General features: G+C 44.5%; 1 protein-coding gene across 1 annotated transcript in view; it reads right to left on the bottom strand.

Moving 5' to 3' along the window:
- Window positions 1–25,000, bottom strand: part of TEX10 (testis expressed 10) — a 122,943-nt gene that overhangs the window by 77,116 nt on the left and 20,827 nt on the right. Inside the window, exons 7-8 of the mRNA XM_082259524.1 lie at window positions 17,909–18,084; window positions 12,745–12,922 (exon numbers count right to left, since the gene is read on the bottom strand). Coding sequence (XP_082115650.1) covers window positions 12,745–12,922; window positions 17,909–18,084 — 354 coding nt within the window. The remainder of the gene's footprint in view (window positions 1–12,744; window positions 12,923–17,908; window positions 18,085–25,000) is intronic.

The following is a 25,000-nucleotide window of genomic DNA, read 5'->3' as shown; positions in this document are numbered from 1 at the left end:
TGGATAATTAAAGTCCCCCATAATAATGACATTTCCCATCCTTGCTGCCAATCCTATCTGTAAAAGGAGGTCCGCCTCCTTTATGTATCCCCCTCCTACCTCTGGTTGGGGGGCCTATAGCATACGCCCAATGTTACCTTCCCCCACAGTGCCTTCCCTTTGAAGTTCTACCCATAGGGATTCTGTCTCGTTCATAGCTCCATTATTAATATCATCCCTCCTATTTACCTGTACACTGTTCTTAATAAACAGACATACCCCTCCCCCTTTTTTACCTTCTCTATCTCTGCGATAAAGGGAATACCCCTGAATGGTCGCCATCCAGTCATGAGAGCTGTCAAACCAAGTCTCTGTTATCCCCACAAAATCAAGTCCTCCTCAAACATCAGTAGCTCCAGCTCTCCCATCTTGTTTGCCAGGCTTCTGGCATTGGTATACAAGCCTCGTAATTTTGACCGGTTACATATATCCTCATTTGATGTTTTTAGGCTGCTCTCTTGATTTTTCCCCATACCCACCATGGGTTTAGGAGCCCTGAACACCCTACCGCTAATGCCCCCATTTCTGCCCTCTAAATCTTGCTTTCCACTGGCTAATTCTACATCTGTACCCTCCCCCCATCACCTAGTTTAAAAGCCCCTCTAACTTTGTGGCCATCCTCTCACCCAGTACGGCTGCACCCTCCCCATTTAGGTGCAATCTATCCCTACCAAAGAGCCAGTGGCTGACTGAGAAGTCGGCCCAGTTCTCCAGGAACCCAAAACCCTCCTTACTACACCAGCTCCTCAGCCACTTGTTAACTTCCCTAATCTCCCGCTGCCTCTCTGGTGTGGCTCGAGGTACAGGTAGTATTTCTGAAAATACTACCTTGGAGGTCCTACTCAACTTAGCGCCTAAGTCCCTGAAATTGTTTAGGACTCTCCATCTTCCTCTGCCTATGTCATTGGTACCCACGTGTACCATGACAGCTGGGTCTTCCCCAGCCCAACCCAGTAATCTGTCCATCCGATCCGCGATGTGCCTAAAAAGAATTCAGTTCTCTGTGACTGAATCTCTCTCATGACTGACTGGACAGAAATACAAATCCTTTTGCAGGTAAATTTTATAATTTTCTAAAATTTACATCACCTTGAAATATCTTATCAACAGTTTAAATGTTTTAAAAACCTGACTTCTGTGTAAATTTGTAATTATAATTGTAATGTTCATAGGAGCATATGCAATGTCCTCTTCCTGACTTTCAGGGCTTGACAATAATTGTGGTTTATTATTACTTCTCACATTTTAAAGTTATGATTTTGACTACTAGTTGAAAAAATACACTTCCTTTGTTTCCAATTTATCATCTCAACGGTTGTAAAGAGATTAATAGTAACAGCCAATCTACTATCTTTCATGTAGGATGTTCCTATATTTATCGGATATTTAACACAACAAAAGCATATTAAAGAGGAACTCCCACCAAAAAATTTAAAGTCAGCAACTACACTATTTTAATATTAGGGCACTTACCTGTCCAGGCATCCAGCGGTGTCCTTACCCAAGCCACGATCTTGACTAAGGGAAACCGGCAGTGAAGCCTTACGGCTTTACAGCCAGTTTCCTACTTGGCTGCGATTTGTGAATGGGCCGCAGTCTTCTGGGACCTGTAAAGTGTCCCAAAAGACTCAGTTTGTCACAGTATAGAACTGCACGATTCTGGATAAACTGAGAATCACAATTTTTTTGCTTAGAATAAAGATCACGATTCTCGGCGTGACATCATCTTTCACATTATAAGTAAAAAAATGGGCTAACTTTGTTTACTGCATTTTTTTACACCTATGCATCTGTTCTCTTCTCTCTCTCTCCAAACAGAAAATTAATAAAATATTTGCAAAAAAAAAAAAAAAAAAAGGGCTAACTTTACTGTTTTTTTTTTTTTTATTCATTAAAGTGTATTTTTTCCCCAAAAATTGTGTTTGAAAGACAGCTGCACAAATACAGTGTGACATAAAATATTGCAAAGAAGCCATTGTATTCCCTGGGGTCTCTGTTAAAATAATTGGATTTTTGTCTTACAGGAAAATCCTTTTTTCTGATGTTCATTGATGGACACAGCTCCAGAATCTTCTTACCATTGGGTTATGCTGCCGCCTACAGGAGTAAGGCATGGCAGAAAAAAAAAAAATAAATTAATTACCACGCCTATAGGGCAGTCCCAAGGGATATAGTCACCCTCCCTGCTATAGGCACTCAGTTTTGTTGCAAGCAGTGTCATTAGAAATATAACCCAACCCAATGGGGCGGGTGCTGTGTCTGTCAATGAACATTAAAGAAAAGGATTTTACGGTAAGACTCAAATCCAATTTTCTCTTTCGTTCATTGACAGACACAGTTCCAGAATCTTCATGACCATTGGGATGTCGCAAAGCAGTGTCAAAACATGACGGGTGGGAAAAAAACGCAGCAGAAGAAATTCCCAAAAGGCTAAACCTAGCCAACCAGGTAACATGGAACTCAACCAGGAACAACTGGAGCTCACCTGAAAAACATACACCCTCAAAAAAGGACTAGTCTTCTCAAACAGCAGCCTGCAAGACCTTACAGCCAAAAGCGGCATCCGCAGATGCCAGCACATCTACTTAGTAAAAGTTTGTGAAAGTGTTCATAGACGACCAAGTAGCTCCTTGCAAACCTGCATCACTGACACCTGATGGCAGAAGGCACTAAACGCCCCTGTAAAATGTGCCTTAACAGGGAAAGGAGGATCCTGACCCTTGATTGAATAGTCCTGCACCACCATCTGTCTAATCCATCTGGAAATGGTCGCAGCAGAAACGGCCAACCCCTTGCGAGGTCCATTCATAAGAACCAAGAGTGAAAAGAAGGAAACTGAGCACCTCTAAGTGCAGTATGGTTTAATCCAAGAATACATACAAGATATAAAAACTCACATGGGGTACTTATTGTAAGGCTCAAAAGGATGGTGACGGGAGATGGTAGTGGAAACCAAGATCCAGTATCCAAAGATGGAGTACAGACGGAAGCTGGTGGATAAATCAGGAGGACAAACAAGGCCGGCCGTTGTCTTTTGGGATCCGGTACTTCCGCGTGTCGGGCTGGAACGCAGCGTAGAGCCGCGTGACATCACCAAAGTACGATGGAGAACAGGACGCGTTTCAGAGCATGTGCCAAGCTCCCAGTGGGCATGCGCTCTTTTTTCAAGTGTGAACCCTGTGCTATGGAGCTAGCCCTTCGTTACAGACGGTTTTCTCCTTGATGGACTCCCCACACCTTCACAGTATGTTCTACGTACACTTGCACTACTGCCATTTGAACTATTGATATTTTCAGTGTACTGCCTACCATACGCTGGTCACACCGACCCCTCTAACTACCCAGAGCGCCAGCTTATTCACTGTAAGAACAAAGAGTGAGTCTGATTTCCTAAACAAATCGGTTGCTGCCAGGTACACCCTTATCGCCCGAACCAAATCCAGAGAATGCAAGGCAATCTCCTTAGGATGCTTATGCTTTGGACACAGTGAAGGCAACACACGGTCTTCATTCAGATGGAAACCAGAGACAACAAGGAATGACTGACAAGGGTGAAGCACCACTTTATCTCTATGAACCACCAAGGTGAACGATGAGACAAAGCAGCCAGCTCTGACACCCTGCATGCAGAAGTAATAGCCACCAAGAAGGCTACCTTCTGGGACAACGTGAGCAGAGGAATCTCACAAATATTTTCAAAAGGCGGTTTCTGAAGAACTGACAGTACCAAGTTGAGATCCCACTGGGGCAACAGAGACCCCACTGGGCGAGTCAAGTGGCTAACCCCCTGAACAAAGGTGCGAAACAGCGGTATTGTGGAGTGAGGAGACAAGCAATACATATTGGGGAAAACTGGATACTCATCCCAAGGACAGGGAGATGTAAAAAGGCGTTCTGAGTCTAGATGCGAGGTCACATCATTTGAGGTGAGAACCCAACTATAAGGGGCGGGGGGAGAGCACTCATCGTGGTGGCACATGGATGTGTTCATTTAACCACTTAAGCCCTGGAGGATTTGGCTGCTCAAAGACCAGGCCCTATTTTGGCGATTCGGCACTGCGTGACTGTAACGGACAATTGCGCGGTTGTTCGCCGTTGTACCCAAATTAAATTGACGTCCTTTTTTTCCCACAAACAGAGCTTTCCTTTGGTGGTATTTGATCACCTCTGCGATTTTTACTTTTTGCGCTATAGTGACAATTTTGAAAAAATAATATTTTTCAAATTTTTTATATGAAATTCTCAAAAAAAAAAAAATTATTTTTATTGGTTTGCACAAAAGTTATTGCGTTTACTAACTACGGGAAAGATGTCATTTTTATTGTTTTTTTTTTAACTAGTAATGGCGGCGATCTGTGATTTTTTTTGCGGGACTGCGACATTGCGGTGGACAGATGGGACCCTTGACTGCCATTTTTGACACTTTTGGGGGTACCAGTGACATTACTACAGTAAATTGCTATAAATATGCACTGTTACTGTAAAAAACTGAATTTTTGTAAAATCTTACCTGTAAAATTCCTTTCTCCGAGTCCTCCGACAGTCGCCGCCTCCTCCAAGTCATCACTATTGGGTATTGTCATCTGCTCCGCAGGAGTAGCTAGGCATGTAGACTTAGTTAAAAACAAAAGGCATTTGCATTTATACACCCCTGGGGGCTGTCCCATCTGGTCAATACCCCCCTGCAGTGTCCACTCCCAACTCAGTTTGGTAGCATAGCAGTAAGTAACAAGAACCCCATAGAGGGGCGGGGGCGGCGACTGTCGGAGGACTCAGAGAAAGGAATTTTACAGGTAAGATTTTACAAAAATTCCGTTTTCTCTTACGTCCTCCGACAGTCGCCGCCTCCTCTAAGTCATCACTATTGGGATGTCCCAAAGCAGTATAGACATGAGGGGTGGGATACGCAACCGTAGAAGAGGCAACGCCGTACCCATATCAGAGAAAGGAACCTTACATACACTGTAAGAGAACCCACTGGGCCACAGAAAAAAACAATGCTCAACAGGAGCAACCGCCCAGGAAAGCAAACACCAACATCCAGGGACACATAAAAAAACAAGGGTCCTTCATGGCACTGCCGCACTGAGAACTTTGCGGCCAAAGGAAGCATCAGCTGATGCCAGAACATCTAATTTTGAGAAAGTGTGCACCGACGACCAAGTCGCAGCCTTGCACACCTGGGCCACCGAGGCCCTATGCCAACAAGCCCAGGACGTACTCACAGATCTAGTAGAGTGTGCCTTAACAGGGAAGGGTGGAACCCGTTCCTGCAAAGCATAAGCCTGTTCAATGGTCTGTCTGATCCATTTGGCAATAGTTGCTGCTGACGCAGCCATGCCCTTCCGAGATCCCTCAGGAAGAACAAACAGGGAATCCGTACTACGAAAGGATTCTGTAGAAGACAGGTAAACCCTGATCGCCCGGACAACATCCAAAGAATGCAAGGCAATCTCCTTCGGAGACTTAGGCTTCGTGCAAAGCGAAGGCAGAACAATTTTCCCAGTAAGGTAAACACCACCATATCCCTATGGATTACCAAGTAAGGGGAGCGGCAAGACAACGCCGCCAGCTCCGACCCCCTTTGAGCCAAAGTGATCGCCACCAAAAAGACGACCTTCCCATCCCATGGAGGTAAAGGCTCCTTCCTGGGAGGAGCCAAACGTCGCACACCTTGAATGAAGGTGCGCACCAAGGAATGAGACGCCACAGGGCGTTGGAAAAAGGACAGCCAGTGCAGACACCTGGCCCTTTATCGTGGCCAGCGCCAGGCGCTGATCCACTCCAGACTGGAGGAAAGCCAAGATTCTCGACACCGAGTAAGAACGAGGGGAGAACCCCCTGTACTCCCACCCGGCGAAAAAACTTTCCAGGTACAGTAATAGATCTTACCAGAGGAGGATTGCCCAGCCTCGATTAGGGTAGGGATAACCTCAGAGGATAGACCCTAGTCCTCCAGAACATGGGTCTCAACAGCCAGGCCGTTAAGCCAGCGACTGTAAGCAAGATGGAAGATCGGACCCTGAGACAGGAGATCCACCCGCATGGACAGACGCCACGGAGGCACCACTGCCAGGTGAACAACGGCGGCATACCAGGACTGGCGTGGCCAGTCCGGCGCCACCAGAATCACCATGTGCGGTTCCGAGATCAATCTGCGAAGGAACTCGGGATAGTAACTGAATCGGGAGGAAAGGTGTACATCAGATGATACTGATGCCAAGGGGCCACCAACGCATCCGAGGCGACCACCAACAGATCGCGCGTTCTTGCCACGATCTTTACACCCTTCGATTTAGCCGGGAAGCGAACAGATCCACGTCTGGGGATCCCCCCCTCGCACACAGCATTCGAAAGACCTCCGGGTGTAGGGACCATTCCCCCTGGTCCAGGGTCTGGCGGCTCAGACAGTCGGCCTGCCAAAACTGCACACCCGGAATGTGAATTGCCGAGATCGCCGGGACATGAACCTCGGCCCCAGACAGAATGTCGGTCACCTCCCGGGCCGCTCGAGCACTCCTGGTGCCCCCCTGGTGGCTGATGTAAGCCACAGCGGTAGCATTGTCCGTCTGTACGCGGACAGGAAGGCCCCGGAGACGGTCCGACCACTGGAAGAGACAGAGTTTTATCGCTCGTAGCTCCAGCACATTCATCGGGAGGGAGGACTCCTCCGACCAAGTGCCCTGGGCAGACAGGTTGCCCAGGACTCCACCGCAGCCCGACAGGCTGGCGTCCGTGGTAACCACTGTCCACACCAACGGACGGAAGGACTTGCCTTCCGCCACCGACGGGGACTGGATCCACCACAGAAGAGCCAATCTGATCCGGCGACTCAGGGAGACACCCAGATCCAAGGACTGAGGAAGTCTGTCCCACCTGGCCAGGATCCCCGACTGGAGAGCCCGCGTGTGGAACTGGGCCAATGGAATCGCCGTGAAGGCCGACACCATCAACCCCAGGCCCCGCATGCAGGTCCTGAGTGACGAGGACGGATAGTCCCTGAGGGACCTGAGTTCGTCCCGCAAAGTCCGGAGCTCCTCCTCCAGCAAGAACACCTTTGCCTGAGCAGAGTTCAGAACCATTTTCCGCTAGGGAAGGCGAAGCGGCGGAGACAATATTGAAATTTGAACATTGATGGCCCAGTCGAACTCCTGGAGCGTCTGTACCGAGAAGAACAGACCGCGCACAAGGTCCTGACTGGCACGCGATCCCAGAATCAGATCGTCCAGGTACCCCAGGACCGCAATGCCCCGGGCCCACAGTAGGCCCAGGACCGGAGCCAACACCCCGGCAAACACCCTGGGTGCCGAAGCGAGACCGAAGGGTAACACCACAAACAAGTAGTGATCCCCTGTGACAGCAAACCGAAGGTACCACTGATGATCCTCGAAAATAGGGATGCGCGGGTACGCATCCTGCAGATCCATCGAAGCCAGGAATTCGCCTGGGCCCAAGGAGGCCACAACCGAACGGAGGGACTCCATTCGAAACTACCGAACACACACAAAGCGGTCCAGCGCTTTCAGGTCCAGAATAGGACGCACTTTGCCCTCCTTCTTGGGCACAGGGAACAGATTCTAATAAAACCCCCAAAACCCGTCCCGATGAGGAACCGGGACAAACACTCCCTGAGCAAGCAGACCCAACACCGCTGGATGCAAGTCCTGCAAACACCCCGGAAGCAGAGGAAGATAGGAGGGAAGGAATCTGTCCCTCGGCCGGGAAAGGAATTTGATCTGGAAATCCGATCGAACGATTTCCCGGACCCACCAGTCCGATAGCCGGATCAGTCAAGGTCGGAGGAAACCGCGCAAACGTCCCCCCACCCCTGAAACAGGTGAGGGCGCCCCTTCAGGTAGAGGCGGACTGACCCGCCGAGCAGGCTTTGTCGGACTCCTGCTCACCTGCCCATGGCTTCTTCCGGGTGCCCTGGGCCTGGAAGGTCTTGCCCTTGGGATGGGCCCGAAAGGCACGAAAGGACCCCCTAGTAGAACCAGACGCAGAACCCCGCCTGCCTCGAAAGGACTTGGACTTCGGGTTCAGGGGCAGCATAGAGCTCACGCCCCCCGTGACACCTGAAAACAGGGTGTCCAAAGCCTCGCCAAAAAGGCGAGAGCCATCATAGGGAAAGTCAGCAACCGTTTCCCTTGAGGCCTGGTCGGCCAGCCAGCCCTTCAGCCATAATAGTCGCCGTTGAAGCACCGCAACACTAGAGAGGCGAGCCACTAAGGGGGCCTCAGCCATGGCTGCATCACACAAGTACATTACTCCTCGGTGGATTTGATCCACCAATTCCAGCCAGGCAGGTGCAACACCAGCAGACACAAGATTGCGCTTAAGCATCTTAGTCCAATCAGCAGCCGCCTGAGCCACCAGAACGGACGCGAAAACGGGTTTGAGCAACGAACCCGCCACTGTATAGGAATGGCGAGATAGGGACTCCCACCGCCGGTCCGTGGGACCCCGGAAAACCGGGGCATCCTCAGCAGGAACTAAGGTAGACGCGTTCAGCACGGCCACAGCGTGATCCACCTGTGGCGGCACACACCATCGTGATTCCGTAGCCGGATCAAAGGGATAACGCAACCCAAACCGACTAGGTACCAGGAATGGACGTTTTAACGTGCGCCACTGTGCATTAACAGTGTCATGGAATTCTTCCGGGCAGGGAAAAACCTGCGCAGACTTGCGGTTCCCGTGCGTCCCAAACGGGGACACAACGCCCGGAGGACAGGGCTCCTCTTCTAAATGTAAGGTGTCCCTAACAGACACAATCAAGGCATCCATGGTCGCCCGTTCTGCAGGAGACCTCGGGGAGGGGGCATCAACCCCTTCCATCACAGTCTCCCCCTCAGACCCCAAGGGGTCCAAGTATGAGCGGGACCCTGAAAAGGGCACGCTCGCAGCCGCAGCAGCCATATCACCATCTGAATCAGAGGAGATGGACAATCTGGGTCCCTGACGAGCAGCACGTTCAGCCATCAGCATTTTCCTATTGGACCCCAAAGTCGCCACTACAACGGCTAAATCAGGTCTCAGAGGTGCCACAGGAGAATCGGGGGTCCCCACCAAGGCTGGTGGAAATTTGCTATCCTGAGAATCCATGCTCAAGTGAGAAAAAACGGACAGTGCAAGAATTAGGTGCTGTCCCCTTAAAAGCGCTGCGAGTGCGCAGCCCACCGCTCCAGCTATAAAGATACAAAAAGACCCCCAAAAAGGAAGGAGACAAAACTGAGCCAGAAGCGACAGTACAGAGATATATTGAGAGCAATAACCTGCAGAGCCCCCGCAGAGTGTTGCCACCGCTGTCCTGCTTCACAGGAAGTGCTGTAAAAGTAGGCTGATCCATCTGCTGCATGACCCAGGGAAAATGGCTGCCCCATAGGAACATATGGGAGACTCCACCAAAATGGCCGCCGACATGCGGCCGAACCGAGCGATCGGTCACCGCAAAAATGGCGGCGATTGGCGCCAATTCAGCATGTATCTATGCCCATAGAGAAGCTCACATGCCTGCTCAGTGTATAAAAAATGGCGGACCGCGCGGTGTCACCCCGCCGCGGTCCATACACAGTCTGCACCCCCAAACACTAAGTAACCCAGGGAAGGGGACCCCTAAAACACATACACAGCGCTGCAGCGCATGTACAAGCGATCCCCGCAGGGATCGCAGCAGGAGGTCACACAAGGCACAGACATGGGGAACACACAGCAACCAGGACTGCCACCCCACACAGAAGCACTTACCTGCACCCGATGGCGTGGGGAGCCTCACAGAACGGAAAGCCGCTGTCCTCATCTGACAGGGAATGCCGTTTGTCAGGGACATTGCACTGCTAAGTCGCAGCTGCGTCCAGTGAGGTAGCCACCTCACAGCTGCATCCCTGAACCGAACAGGGATGGGTCGTTCACAATGCCAGGGCGAACCATAGCTAAACGCTCGATGGAGGGCTGGGGGTCCATCTGACCCTCAGTGCCCTGGAGAACCAGGGCGGCCAGTCCGAATCCCAGCACCGCATGTCCATCTTCTTCCGAAGAGTCGACTAAAAACTAAAGCTGACCAAATAAACAGCTAGTAAAGAAAGAAAAACTGACATTTTCCAAGAAAATCAAATAAAAAAAGAAGATGGGCTGAGACCGAAGCCCCAGCACAGGGAAAGCCTAACTACTCCTGATGCTAGGCAAATTAAAACTGAGTTGGGAGTGGACACTGCAGGGGGGTATTGACCAGATGGGACAGCCCCCAGGGGTGTATACATGCAAATGCCTTTTGTTTTTAACTAAGTCTATATGCCTAGCTACTCCTGCGGAGCAGATGACAATACCCAATAGTGACGACTTAGAGGAGGCGGTGACTGTCGGAGGACGTAAGAGAAATTACACTGTCAGGGAAGGGATTAACTTTATTGGTGATCAAGGGGTTAAGTGTGTCCCTAGGGGCATGATTCTACCTGTCAGGGGGCGTGGCATGTTAGATCACCACAGAGACATACAATCCTACATAGCAGGATCGCATAGCCTCTGTGAAGATCTAAGGAAGAATGACAGACGGCTGTGTTTACATCAGCCGTCTGTCTTTCTCCCTCTGCTGAGCGAGATCACGAGTGGCCGGCGGACATCGGAGGGCGCTTGACCCCTACAGGCTCGTGGGCGAGTGACGTACCCATACGTCACTTTGCCCAGGAGAGGCTGACTGCCGCAGTACATGGTCGTGCGGCAGTTGGCAAGTGGTTAACTGCACGAATGGAGAAGGAAGAGTGAGCACCCTGTACAACAGGGACATCGGTGGCCGTGAGGATCATCACAATATATTCTGGAGCTGTGTCCATCAATGAAGGAAATAGAAATATATATGCTTGGGGGTTCTATGTAAATTTTCCAGCAAAAAATACTGATTTTAAGACCCCGTTCAGACTGCGGCGACACGACTTGGTGGGGCGACCTGTGAAGTCTGTGCACCGCGACCTCGGCGCGACTTGCACGGACTTCATATAATTGAAGTCAATGCAAGTCGCCTCCAGGTCGCCCCAAAGTAGTACAGGACCCTTTTTCTAAGTCGGAGCGACTTGTGTCGCTCCTATTAGAACGGGTCCTGTACTATTCAATGGCAAGCGACCCACCGCGACTTGTCAGGCGACCAAGTCGCCTGACAAGTTGCGCTAGTATGAATGGGGTCTTACTTGTAAGCAACAAGTGTCAGAAAAAGGTTTAAGTGTCCGTTTAATAAACAGTGTTAAGCAGGCATTAGGTTGTGTTAAGCCTTATCACAGAGAATCAGGGTGGTAATTTCCTAGGAGGTGTTTAACAACCTCAATACTGGGCACTTAAACCCCCTTCATTCCCAGACCAATTTTCAGCTTTCGGTGCTCTCGTACTTTGAATCACAATTACTCAGTCATGCTACACTGTACCCAAATGAAATTTTTATCATTTTGTTCCTACAAATAGAGCTTTCTTTTGGTGGTATTTATTCACCGCTGGATTTTTTATTTTTTGTGATATAAGCGAAAAAATAGCGAAAAATAAAAAAAAAAATTATATTTTCTATTGTCTGTTTTAAAAGAAATCCAATAAAATCAAATTTTGTCATAAATTTAGGCCAGAATGTATTCTGCTACATGTCTTTGGTAAAAAAAATCCTGATACCCCCCATACACACCGCCATGTATATATCACATCCCTGAGGAGACCCCCATACACCGCCATGTATATATCACATCCTGGATATCCCTGAGGAGACCCCCATACACCGCCATGTAATCGTGATGCATTGTGGAATCGAATCGTATCGAATCGTTGCCCTAATAATCGTAATCGAATCGTGAGGTAAGTGAAGATGCGCAGCCCTACAAAACAGACACAATCCAACGACAAAAAAAATTGCTGGGTTTAGGAGATAGTATATGAAAATCCGTCCAGATATTCTATTTTTTTTCTCTGGAAATAACCAACATAACCATTGCCAATTAAAGAATATTAATAAAATAACGCTAAAGAAATTAATGATTTCTGTGAAACTTAAACATGTACTTGAAAGACCGGATAGAATAAAAAGGTAATGCTAAAAACAAATAAATAGTATCAAATACTTTGGCATGACCTAAATGCAGGGTGATATGTAATTGATTTAGATATAAGCAATCACAAAAAAATCAATACTTCATCGAAAAAAATACTAAATCAAAGATCTGTCAGTGAATAAATAAAATTATTTATTACGAACAATCACTGAAATGATCTGTATTACAACTGAACACATATCTGCACGTGTCAAAAAAACAATTAATAAGAGGCACAATTTTGCCATGGCCAATCAACGTGGTAGAGTAAAAATGTAAAAAATAAAGAGCTGCCTCAGTTCATCCACACTATACTGTACATGTGTTGTGATGCCATTTCTTCTGAATAGCACCCAAACATACATGTGCTGCAAAAAATACATGCAAATGTTCATGCATTTAAGGGAGTTACAGCATATACATCTTGAAATGGCCTGCCTAAAAAAGGCAGCCCAACCCACAAAAATGCATGCCTTGCATTAGGTGTAAATAAGTGATAGAGCAGGGGGGCTTTTGTCTGCTTGTTTGCCACCATATTTACTAAAACACTACTCAGTAGAATAAAGAGCATCTTTTTAATTTAGTTTTAAGATTTCTAGCAATTAAAATTGCATATACATTTCCAGATATTAGTAGATAAACTCACCTTGTATGCAATATTCCAATGAGCTTCGAGGCAAGATTAGATGGTAATCGTTCAGAGATACAACATCGACTCAAGAAAACTAGCAAATCCGATGACAGAGTCGGAATAAAATACAAAAGTTGCACCAGTCTCAACTGCAACTCTTCTGGCAGAAGCACAAGAATGCCATCTTTTGGATCTGTGAAAAAATTACCAGGATTAACAGCAAAAACTAAAACTGTGAGAGAATTATAGGTAATTTAAAGCTAAAACAAAATATTAAATAAAAATTACCAACTGTGACAGTGATATTGTTTTCTCAATAAAAATATTAAAAACAAGTAAAAATCTATGTATTCATTTCAGTGGTAAGATTTTTCCCATCAAAATTCTCAGTTCACAACTGCCTTAACATGTAGGTCTTGAAATTTGAGAAGATCTGGCACTTGTGGACAACAGATGATCAGAAGTCCACAGACTGAATTCATTCCCGCTCATAAGGTTTAGTTTTTGATATGAACAAATGTATTCCTCTGCAGGGACTCACATTACATTTGTTCAGGTAGGATTCTAAACATGAGTTAATATTTTTCCGATACATTATCCTGATGGTTGAGAGGTAACAGGAATCTCATAATTCATCAACCCTTGAAGTGATTTTATTTTATTTTTTTTGTTGGGTACTAGAATATGAATTTTTAATTAATAGTTCTATTTTTTTATGTATTAGCTGTATTAGCCAGGGAATGTCCAAAGGCTATATTTTGTACCTCTACATCTCAATTTTTCAATAAAAAGAAAGAAAAAAAAAAAAAAGTACGTCTGGGCAATACATGCACTTTTCCCCATGATTTGCAATTTAAATTTGCACACACAATTTATTGTGACAATTAATGAGCTCTTAACTTCCTGTGGGGTGTGGCAATGCTGCCTATTCTGGGCTAAAATTGAAAGCTGTATAGTCGGCCAAGTTCTCACTTGCTGGACTACAGAACACCTCCCTTTGATTTTATCAAAATGAGGAGACAAGGTAGTATTCTGCAGTTCACAAGGTGAGAACTCAGGTAAGGCTCAAAATATTGATATGGATTTCAGTGCAGAAGAGGCAACATTATCAGTTTCCCATAGGAAAAAAAGTTTACTAGATTATGGTTAGGGTCAACTGGTGTTTTGCTCTTGCAGGGTTTTTTAAGTAGCAAAACATAGGAAGATCCAAGCAAGGTGCATGGCTCATTTATTTTGTATACAGATTTTATGTGAACAGAAAACCTGCTATCAACCTTATGGCCGGATATCAAGAAGCCCACAAAGCAGTCACAGATCTAGTGGAGTTCCCCTTGACAGGAATGGATGGAACCTGACCCTTAAGACTTAAGCTCCAACGATGATCTGTCTAAACCACTGAGGAATGGTGAGTGAGAACCGAGTTTGCCTTTACAAGGAGCATTAGACAGAAGGACACAAGAACAGTGTTCTGGTTAGAGTGATAGGCTGAAATTACCTTAGGAAAAAAAAAGTTATGTGCCACAACACCACCCTGTCCTTGTGAAAGACCAAAAAAGGGTTCTTTAGAGCAGTGGTCCTCAACCCTGGCCTACAGGGCCCACTAACAGGCCAGATTTGCAAGATAACTGAAATACATCCCAGGTGATATAATTTGCTGCTCAGTAATTGCAGTACTCTAGTCTGCATCTCCCCAAGGTAATACTTCAAATCTGGCCTGTTAGTGGGCCCTGAGGACCGGAGTTGAGGACCACTGCTTTAGAGGACAATGCAGTCAACAAACTTGTGAGTAAAGAGTGGAGAGGGGAATGTCCCTCATCAGTTAGAATGGCGGTTTTTAAAGTGCCAAAAGACTCAGATCCCACATGAGAGCGAACAGGGTATAGTCGCACTCTGTACAAAAATCTTAATCAAGAACGAGACGTTAGTCGTTTTTGAAAAAAGATCACAAGTGCCGATATCTAACCCTTGCTGGTACTCAAGGCCAATGGCTGATCCAGGTCCATATGCAGAAAGAACAGGAGCTGTCCCGGCTGAGAATTTGGATGAAAATTTCTCGCCTCCCACAAAGCGAAACTTGTCTATATGCGATAGTAGACCCTCCTTGAAAGTATACTTCCTAGCCTTAAGCACCATGGGAATTACTGATTCAGAGATTACCCTGTCCACCCCAACCTGGTCTTTAGGAGCCATGCCATTAAAGCCAGCAGACATGAAGCAGGACAGCAAAGTGGCCCCTAGAAAAAAAAATGCAGACAATTTTGAAGAACACACACAGCAGCTGCCTGGAGTCTGATTGGGTCAAAGCACCATATCCAGATCAAAGGATGTACTGTCCCCTGAAGCTGGAAAGGCTTATGCGTTTCGAGGCTTGGCCTCTTCCTCAGAGCCTCCGAGGAAGAGGCCAAGAGTCGAAACGCGCAAGCCTTTCCAGCTTCAGGGGACAGTACATCCTTTGATCTTGATGACAATGTATTCATTTGATATGCTTTTACAAAGAACTAGTTTGTGAGTATTTTTATACCTTTTATTTAAATAAACCGTTTTTAGAGGATAATGCACTAGGCCGGTGCGCCCTTGTGTTTGTTTTTTCGTTTTCAGTGGTCTTAGACTACCCTGGTCTTGTAAGGGGCTGCAAGGCCGAAGTTATCCAGTGAAGTCGAGTTGAAAGTTCTCAGCAGTTGCATGATTGTGACTAAGGAGGATAGAGGATCACACTACTCCGAGTGCAGGAGATAGGTGCTTTGCACTGATATTTTGGTTTGTTGCAAAGTACCACATCCAGATGGGCAATTCCAGAGATATAAGGATAACTTGAAAGGCCCCATCTCGATCCTGGGGAAAAGACGAGGATAAAGTTTCAAGTAAGGAAAGGCATAAATCAGGCTGTATTGATTCAACAGAGCCACCAGAGCTTCCACCACAGAAACTCTGCACCTGAAAAAAAATCTGTCCAGTTTATTGTTGAGCCTGGGGGTCCACATCTGGTGTCTCCCCACCGGTAACACAGGTCCTGGATCACCACCTGGTGCATGGACAATTCGCCTAGGTTAAGCATTGCCGGCTTTAATAGTCTGCCTGCCAATTGTCTATGACTTGGATGTAAATGGTGGGCAAGGCTGGAACAAAGTCCTGCTTAAGATAAACTCCCTTCTACCTCTCTTTAAAGTCGAGTTGTCAAGGTTATTGTTTCTTCCCAGATAGTTGATGGATCCAATTGCAACTGGATTAGATGATCAGCGTTCTAGGGACAAAGCAATTGCCCAGGGTGCCAGATTGTTGCTAGAGAGATTTGGATTCATCTGTCCTTTAAGTCCCCTGCAAGGACAGATGCACATCTTGTTACACTTTTATTGCTTCATGTGACAGTACAGACAAGCACAAAAACAAACAGGGGAAGGAAGAAATGGATTGACGCGTTTTGTGCTTCCCTTAGTACGCAATCATTTGGTTTTGATTAAGCGCTACATGGAGTTCAAAACATGACAATCCATTTCTTCTTTCCCCCTTTGTTCTGTGCTTGTCTGTACTGTCACATGAAGCAATAAAAGTGGAGCAAAGTGTGCGCCCATCCAGAGAATCTTTCCCTCACCAGTATTTGCAGTTGACAAACTGGGCTGGCACCATTGTAGAGCAAGTAAAATAGGTAAAGGAGCCTAGTACCCAAATCCAAAAAGTCCTCAATAAAAAAAATCTTAATAAAAAAAAAAAAAAAGCTGCCCCTTTAAATGTGAAAAACACATAAATCGTGAAAAAATATATTAAAAAGGTAAGGCTCTGTTTGCTTAACTGTACATATGTAAATCTGCAAAAATTCCATTAGGAAAAGTGGTAATATGCGCCAATCTCCTATGGACTAACTATCCATAGAAGTACACATGATATATGCGACACTATAGGTGTATCTGCAAAGTGTCAATGTGCATATATTTAATAAATAACAGTATCACAATATAATTAATAAATAACAATGTGCAAAACACTTCTGCTTAACCAGCGACATCACTTCCTGCACTACCGTGGAACGCACGCCAACCATGACCTCGGAGTTTTGAGGCGAAGGGTGAGAGTCTGCTGTTTGATAGAGGGGGATGCAATTTAAACTTTGGCGGTTCTTACCTGTTCAGGTCTGGGCACTTCTTTTTGTAAGCACAATATCTTAGATTTTTTTATTGGCTCATTCAATAAAATGGATTTGCACGATTATTTGTCCATGTTCTTTGCCTCTATGTATTTCCGTTGTTGGAGAGAGAACGCTATCCATGAGATCCGTTATCTAGTGATGTGAAAAAATTATTTTTGTATCTTGGTGGTTGGAGGGGGAGAACATCAAAAGATCTGATATCCAGTGATCTGGAAAGGCATATAGGCCTGGAACCATCTGGTGAGCATTCAAGCGTGGAATGGCTCATGAGGTGGATAAAGGTTTTAACTCTTCAGTCATGGTGTTGGGCAGACAACTTACCTGTATTTCTACAAGTCATGGACTGTTTTCACCCATTATAAATGTATCTATACATGGAATTGGTCTATTCACATTCTATAAATTTTACCTTTTGTATTCACTAATTTATTTACGCACTCAAGCACTTTTTAGTATGAATAGTGTTTTGCACATCGCTAGTTATTTAATAATTATATTGTGATACTGTTATCTATTAAATATATACACGTTGACACTGTACAGATACACCTATAGGTAGTGTTGCATATATTATGTGTACTTCTATGGATAGTTAGTCCATAGGGATTGGCAGATATTACCACTTTTCCTGTTGGAATTTTTGCAGATTTACGAACAATTTAGCAGACGGCGTCTTACCTTTAATATATTTTTTTCACCCTTGTAGAGCAGTAAGGTGGTGCGTGAAGTTTTGGGAGAGGTACAAATACCTGGGGCAATGGTGTATTTAGATCACAGAAAGAGTGTCCAGGACTTTATGACTGAGGTGAACATCCTTATGAGACAGAGCCAAGGACAGGGTCCGTGGAGCTAAAGTAAACTCTAAAAATGTCATAGGGCAAAATTCCAGGCGGTCAGAAATCCTGAGCTGAAGCTAGCCAGTACAGCAATGCTGTTCACAATGTATCCGTGATCTGGTATGCTGCCTTGCAGAGAAGAGGCAACAGATTAACAGAAAAAAAAAAAAGTTAAAAACAGAACAGATAAAAGCATACACACCATAAATCTGACAGGCTACTGTCTGAAGGTTCTCAAGTAAGTCCTTGTTTGACCGAGCTGCAGCAGTAAATATTGTATCAATCATAAGGGAAGAAAGCTGGTGGTTTCTCGGACCAAGATGAACAAGCTGAACTGGCAAGCTGGCAAGCCATCGAGATAAAACTTTACTTCGGCTCCTGCAAAAACAATGAAACAGGCCTACTACATAAAATATATATATTTTTTTATTTATTATTACACACCTCTATAAAAAAAAAAAAAAAAAACACACTTCCCATGATCTCCATCTATATGACAAATGCATTACCCTTAGTTTGGTAGAATTACTTTGTAAAACAATAATTTTTTTAACCATTAAATGTTTTGAGTGAAGTTTCTAGACGTTGGACTATATTACATAGACAAGACAGGATTAAATTCAAACAATCTTATTTTTATAACAAAGAACAGCCCAGATACCCCACATGATTCCAAGAAGGTAAAGCCTCATACTTACACTATAGCAGTGATGGCGAACCTTGGCACCCCAGATGTTTTGGAACCACATGTCCCTTGATGCTCACCTACACTGCAGAGTGCATGAGCATCATGGAAAATGTAGTTCCGAAACATCTGGGGTGCCAAGGTTCGCCATCACTGCACTATAGCATCAGTAGTGTCCATGAACTATGTACAATAATCAGGTTTTCAGGTTCCTAACAGGCCCAACTCTATATAGACCAGGGCAACAAGGGAAGAAGGGGGCTCTCAAGGCTGCAAAAAGCAGCTTAAGACAACATAGTGTGAAAGATCAGTGAAGAGAGAAATGTACAATTAAATGTTTATAGCAAGCAGAAATTAGGTATACAAGGAATATACTGGTGTATATACCCCGCGCCACATGTTTATAAATAAGTGAATTAAATAATATATATATTTTTGAGTATACTCTGGTGAATAAATATATTAAAATTGTGTATATTGGTAGCAGCCGTTATAGAATATAAAAATTGTATGATAAGGGCATCAAACTTGAGTATACTAGTAGTTCTTCATGTATTACGTTTTTAGACCTTAATTTGGAGGTACATAATAATTCTCTTGTCACCAGTACCCATTTCAAAAAAACAGACAGGAATAGTTTTATTCCGAAAGATAGTTGCCATCATCAGGCATGGCTTACGGGCGTACCAAAGAGCCAATTTATACGCTTAAAACGTAATTGCACTCACCACAATGAATTTCTCAAACAGGCTTCGGATTTGAGAGAAAAGTTTATAGACAAGGGTTATGATAGACAATCTCTAGATAATATTCTGAATGAGGTGGCTAACATTGATCGAAACACCTTACTAGTTCCAAAAAGGCGAGACGTCTCTGAACAGGATAAATTTAAAGATATATTTTTAACATCATTTTCTACACAACACTACCTCATTAAAAAAATCTTTAAGAAGCATTGGCCTGTATTAAAAAATGATCGCATCCTTGGCCCCACTCTACCCGACCAGCCTGTAGTGGTTTATAGAGGTGTTCCCTCTCTTAGACATCAAATAGCCCGCAACGTAATAGAAATACCTAGAAAACCTACTTTCTTTGCTGACTTAAAAGGTTACTATCCGTGCCGCAGATGTAATATTTGTGCCATTAATAGTTTTAAGGGGAGAAAAGTCGAAAAATTTCTCTCAACCCACTGGAAGTGACGAAACGCGTCAGCTGGAAATGCACAGCCTGGTGACGTGTGTCAAAGGTGGAACGCAAGCCGAAGTTCTCCCGCTAGCTTCCACGCTGATCGGCTTGCGCTGAAACACACGATCACAAGTGGCCATACCAGGGCTGCATTTGGGAGGATTTTACCCCGATCCTTTTTATTTGCCTTTTGTTGTGTTTGACTTTACCTGCATGAATTTTTGTATATATTTTTGCCCAAATGGGAATAAAAAATCTTAAGGATATCACACTATTTGGAGCTCCATTTTTTTTTTCATATTTTTTCTGGCGTGAGGAAGAGGAGACAGAGGGAGACCCTACCACCTTATCCACCTGAAGCAAGCCAAAAAGATCTTTTAGCCTGAACGGCTATACAAGCTGGATAGGTCATGGTGCTATAAGGCACACATGACCCACAACGTCTGGTAAGTGAATCTTGAATCTTACCTTTGTCACAGGATTATTACTGAGTGGACAGATTAACCATCGCGCTGAGCACTTGCACTTTTGTTTAGAAGTTTGCTCAAAGGACTCACAATATTGCACATTCATTGGAACTTTTATTTGGAAATTTGCACAAAGGATTCACTTATATATATATATATATATATATATATATATATATATATATATATATATATATTGGACTTTTTTTGAATTTTGGACTTTATATTTAATGTTTTATGGAATATGATCGACTAACTTATTACTCTACACATTAAGTTTGTTATATATTAATTTTATGAAGTTTAATATATTCACTTTTATTGTAACCCTTTAAAAGCAAGCGCTATAGGTAGCCTTTAGACTACTTACCTGCAAGAAATTAGGTATAGTTACAGAGAGACGCCATCTATATTTTGCAAAATTTCTTTGCACAGTTCCTAATTTCATAGGCAAGTTTGTATATGGGCAGAATCTTTTTGACTGTTTACGGCCAATACCTTTTATTAAAAGAGATGTATGGGGTAATCCACGTTAGTCACTGGCTCTCTGTTCTCCCCTCCAGAGCTCACTAGAGCGCTGGGCTGGGGAGGGAGCAGCTGGCTCAGTCTCCCAGCAGCAAAGCCGAGAGGCTGAGCCAACTTGCCAGTGCAGACATCTGGGTGGATCTTTAACCCGCTTGGACAGGTCACAGGAGTGCAGAACAAACTACTTCTCCTATGGCTCACAGGAGTGCTGAGCCAAGAAAGCGTTGGCCATATTTCTCCTTTAATATACAAGATTTATACAGCACAGATTATACAGCACTTAAAATAAAAGGAGACAGTATAAAATACAATTCAAAACACTGTATAATCCCCATTCCCATGTTGGATCAGATTATGGAAGTGACTTGTATCTGTAAGAAAGCCTTAGGGGTTGATTTACTAAAACTGGAGAGGGCAAAATCTTGTGCAGCTCTGCATAGAAACCAAGTTTTTTTTTTCAAAGCTTCATTAAACAAGCTGAAGTTAGAAGCTGACTGGCTGCCATGCACAGCTGCAGCAGATTTAGCACTCTCAAATTTTAGCAAATCAACCCTTAAATTCTGTACAGACTACCCAAAAATCGGACGTTCTTTTCACGTACGACAAAAATGATGTAGCCTGCACATCAGGATTTTTTCATCCAAAAAGTCTGAGTTGATTGTTGAAAGGACTATACTAACGAGCAGATAATCGGACGTTGTACGAAAATTACCATACAGTTTTCAGATCGTGTGAACGGACCTTTAGTCTCCCAAATAAAGATGGTCAGAGCTATTAAAGCAAGAACTTCAGAATTTACAGAACGCATCTCTAATACAATGCAGAAATGTCTATTAGCACAGTGGAGGGATTTTTTTTTTTATTCCCCCCCTCATCATTAAAACCAGTGTATTACAGCAGGAACTTAAAGCTTGTTATCAAAAGTTTGATGATCGAAGAATATCTCCAGAAGTAATCATTTGCATTTTTTTAGGCTTCCCTGAAAGAGAACTGAAGGCTCCACTTCTGAAAAATGTATTAAAAGACATTGCCCTCCTTTTTGGTTTCTCCATCATTCACAATTAAGACAGCACATTGCTCTCCCCCTCAACCACCTCTGGTGGCGGGGGGGGGGGGGGGGGAGCTCCTGATACCCAAATTGCAAACATTCTGAATTTACAGGACAAAATGGCTTTCCTGCGTGACAAACTTGTAACTTGCATTATTAGGGTAACTAGCTTTCCGGACTTCTGATCTGACATAGAATGCTACAAGCTACCTTCCTTAAGAGTAAGCAGAGACTCAGGGAAGAGTATTCCCTATTCTATGATCTATCCTGCCAAATTGTGTATCAACATGAAGGGCAGATTTTCCTTCTTCACTTTACCTGCAGATGCCTCTGTTTTGCTGGACAAACTTTAGTACTTTACCATAAGGTGACGGGGACAAAGGAATAGTTTTTGGGATGGATAAGCATCCCTTTGCACCTGTGCTTAATATTATGGGATAATTCTGAATAATTTTTCCCTCTTCCTGTTTGGTTTTACATTTTATCTAGATTTATATTAAAATGTTTCCATACCCCATTTAGAGATGAGACCAGCATCTGCTCAGTTATATGTACACAGTTGCCTCATTGTCGGCATTTTGAATGTCCTGAGAGATCCCTATTACAGCCACTAGATGGCATCCTTTCTCAACACAATCTCCCTCTAACCTATATTTGTGCTTTGGATTTTGAACATATGACGTTTCGGGTACCCAAATTAAGCTCACTACTATCTGTTCAACATGTTTCACTTAAATACATCAGTCACTGCTGTACTGTCTACTTAGGAACTTTATTCACCAAATGGCATCCTACCCATTCTACTCTAAGCTAGTGTCCCTTGGCAACTTCCCTGGAACCCTGCTTTCTTTGACACGCTCACCTGGTTGTACTACAGACATGCTCAGGACATTCATTTGACACTTACAATGTCTATCTTTGCAGAAATTCTTCTATAATCAACTCCTAAAGAAGCATGAGATGGGCATGATAGTTTTTATTCCCTCAAGTCACCTGGTACCATGCTCTCTTATATACAGTTGTGCTCAAAAGCTTGCATACCCTGGCAGAAATCATGACATTTTGGCATGGATATTGAAAATGTGACTGATCATGCCAAAAAACTGTCTTATTTAGAGCGATTTTACAATCTGTCTTTACCTATTAAAATAAACAAATTTGGTGGGACTGCCCTCTTATTATTAGACCCTTTTGGGACTCCGTCTATCCATGGATTTAGAAACTGCCCATTGCCCCGCCTGACCGCACTCCACTCCAATGTCTCTTCTACGACGTCAAATCCTCTGTATAAACAAAGTGTTACCCCATTCTTACTAAATGCTGCTAAATGTTTGATCCCGAGGCACTGGAAACCGACTTTTTGTCCCACCCTGGCTGAGTGGAAGCGAGAGGTGAATGGAGTCATGAGTGCGGTACGGAGGGTGTTGGCTCTCAAGGATCAGCAGTCTCTGTTTATGGATATATGGACGGGTTGGATGTTTTACTCAGACGGGATCCCCGATACCTAGAATTATTTGGTTGGGTCCACACCCCCTACCGATGTTTCTCCCCTGGGGTCATGTCGGGAGGCGCTGCCAAGGCGGCCTAGGCCGTTTTGTGTTACATCGCTGTGGGAGTGTGGTGCTCCCTTTCCCCCACCAATCTTGATCAATGGTTCCATGTTTGCTTTGCTGCCTCTTAACCACCTACCAGGTTTGCCTTTTCTTCTCTACTCCCTCCTTTTCGTTGCTCCCTTTCTGCTTTCTCTTCTCCTTTTGAGCATTTTCTTTCTCTTCGCCTCTTAAGTCTCCCTTTCCATCATTTATGTTTCTTATAGTCTTATGGCAGTATTGAGATATGGTTATGTTTAATGTTTGTCACGAGACACCCGGGCTGGCCCAGGGGTTCTTTCTTGGAGGCCCAGCCTGGATCATTGGGCAGGTTCAGGATGAGGACTCCCTCTGTTTGGCCAATAGGCACACTGACTATTGAGCACTCTTGCCCATTATGTACATGATTGATTGCGGTTATATTATCTGCCATAACTGTTCGCCGTAGTACTTGTTCTTTACTTTGATTTGTTGTACTAAACTCTGTGTTTTATCTAACAAATAGATTATATAAAAAAAAAAAAAATAAACAAATTCTGCCTACCTCCTCTTCTCGGGTCCCTGGCTGGAGCTCCTGGCTGTGGAGTGCCTCCACAGCAAGCAGCTTGCTATGGGGGCACCAGAGCTGAGCTGCAGCTCCGTGTAACCATTCAGACACAGCTCTGCCATTCAGCCCCACCCCCCTCTCTCTCCTGATTGCCAATTTGAATTTGACAGCAGCGGGAGCCAATGTGGAGAGAGAGTCCTGGATGGCTGAGGCACTCATGGACATCACTGGATCGGAAAGGGGGCTCAGGTAGGTATTAGAGGGGCTGGGGGGGGGGGGGGACTGCTGCACACAGAAGGCTTTTTATCTTAATGCGTATAATGCATTAGGATAAAAAAAACCTGGTCACTTTTCAACCCCTTTAAAAAGGACAGTAATCATATGAAGCCATTTATTATCTCACAGGTTTTGGCTCCTTTTTAAAATCATAATAATGGAATCCCCCCCCCCCCCCCAATAAGCCCTGATCGAAAGTTTACATACCCTGGAATGTTCGGCCTTGGTACAGACACACAAGGTGAAACACACACACACAGGTTAAAATGGCAACTAAACTTAATTTATCACATCTGTGGCTTTTTAAATTGCAATTAGTGTCTGTGTTTAGTTAATGAGTTTGTTAGCTCTCATGTGGATGCACTGAGCAGGCTAGATACTGAGCCATAGACAGTGGAAAAGAATGGTCAAAAAACCTCCGTAACAAGGTAACAGAACTGTATAAAGATGAAAAAGGATATAAAAAGATATCCAAAGCTTAGAATATGCCAGTCGGAACTGTTCAATCACTTATTAAGTGGAAAATTCCGGGATCTCGATACTAAGCCAAGGTCAAGTAGACCAAGACAAGAAATATTGCAGCCACAACTGCCAGGAGAATTGTTTACAAAGTAAACCCCAAAAAGTAACCTGAGGAGAAATAAAAGCTGCTCTGGAAAAAGACGGTGGGTGTGGCTGTTTTAAGGAGCACAATATGATACATGAACAAAAATGAGCTGTATGGTCGAGTTGCCAGAAAGAAGCCTTTACTGTGCCAATGCCACAAAAATGGCCAGTCATAATATGTCCGGCAACACCTTGACACACCTCACAGCTTCTTGCACAGTGTAATCTGAAGTGACGAGACCGAAATAGAACTTTACAGTCACAAACATAAGCGCTATGTTTGGCGAGGGGTCAACAAGGCCTAAAGCAAACAAAAATACCATCCCTACTGTGAGGAATGCGAAAGGGAAGAATTTATTAAACCCA

This window comes from Pelophylax lessonae (assembly GCF_965119305.1).
Source record: "Pelophylax lessonae genome assembly, chromosome: 5".
Taxonomy (NCBI): Eukaryota; Metazoa; Chordata; class Amphibia; order Anura; family Ranidae; genus Pelophylax; species Pelophylax lessonae.
This window is presented reverse-complemented; position numbering and strand designations above follow the sequence as displayed.